Source organism: Eurypyga helias, unplaced genomic scaffold (assembly GCF_000690775.1).
Source record: "Eurypyga helias isolate BGI_N326 unplaced genomic scaffold, ASM69077v1 scaffold30418, whole genome shotgun sequence".
NCBI classification, from domain to species: domain Eukaryota; kingdom Metazoa; phylum Chordata; class Aves; order Eurypygiformes; family Eurypygidae; genus Eurypyga; species Eurypyga helias.
In genome coordinates, this window is record NW_010265443.1 from 889 (window position 1) to 2065 (window position 1177).

Below are 1177 nucleotides of genomic sequence, written 5' to 3' on the forward strand. Positions count from 1 at the left end.
TGGCCCCATCGCAGCCCTTCAATCCCCTGCTCTTCCTGCCCCCCGCCCTCTGCGACATGACGGGGACCAGCATCATGTACGTGGGTAAGTGCTGGTGACAGGGACGTCACCTCCATCCCTACCTTGTCCTGCGGGGACCTGGCCATCCCTGGGGCCAGATTCGGATGTTGGGCTGCACGACTCCACGGTGCATTTGGTTTTGGGGAGGGGGCGATGAGCCTGAAGCCAGTTAGAGGGGTCTGAGCAAACTCTTCCCACCCATGTAGCGAGTTGTGGCAGGGCTCAGTAACCTCTGTTCCCTGGGGGGGGCCCAGGGTTCCTTGTCTTGGCACGAGCTTCTCTGCTGCCAGCTCTCAGTAGGAGTAGGGGGGGCATAGTGTTGCTGCCCCTTCCTCCCATTAATCACTGATCTGCTCTTAATTACTGCAGCAGATCGTTAAGCAGAGGGGCGGTGGCGTTAGCCGGCTCTGGCTGCCTACGGGGGTCCGTCTGAGGGGTCCATCCGACTGAGGGGTCCGTCTCTCCCCACATAGCCCTGAACATGACCAGCGCCTCCAGCTTCCAGATGCTGCGCGGAGCCGTCATCATCTTCACCGGGCTCCTCTCCGTCGCCTTCCTGGGCCGGAAACTGGAGCTGAGCCAGTGGTTGGGCATCCTGGTCACCATTGTGGGGCTGGTGGTGGTGGGGCTGGCTGACCTGCACAGCTCCCACGACCAGAAACACAAGCTCAGCGAGGTGATCACCGGTACGTGGTGGCCCCAGGGGAGGTGGGACGGCCATGGTGGGGGGAATAACTTCCCGCAGGGTGTGTGTCTGGCTCTCGGGACATGGCTGGGCCATGCTGCCTGTTCGGTGAGCAGGGGGGTGGGAATTAAGCCTCCCCTTCCCTCCTCTCCCCCCTTCCTCCCCCTCCTGTCCCCGCAGGTGACCTGCTCATCGTCATGGCGCAGGTGATCGTCGCCATCCAGATGGTGCTGGAGGAGAAGTTTGTCTACAAGCACGACGTCCACCCGCTGCGGGCTGTCGGCACTGAAGGTCTGTTGCGACATCGGCCCGGGGGGCAGAGCACTCGAGGGGTGCCAAATCCTGGAATCCCAGCCTGGGGAAGGGCTGCTTTGTGCTGGGGGGCCTGCAGAGCCGGTGTTTGGGTCCCATGGGGAAGGGAGGGCTCGCTGG

General features: G+C 63.0%; 1 protein-coding gene across 1 annotated transcript in view; it reads left to right on the forward strand.

Annotated features, from left to right (window-relative positions):
• The window catches only part of SLC35F6 (solute carrier family 35, member F6), a gene marked incomplete at both ends in the record, with an annotated part of 1271 nt that extends 235 nt beyond the window's left edge, over nt 1-1036 (forward strand). The window contains 3 exon segments of the mRNA XM_010156749.1: nt 1-84; nt 534-746; nt 926-1036. The exon segment at nt 1-84 is cut by the window's left edge and continues 23 nt beyond it. Coding sequence (XP_010155051.1) covers nt 1-84; nt 534-746; nt 926-1036 — 408 coding nt within the window.
• Nucleotides 1037-1177: the final 141 nt, after the last annotated feature.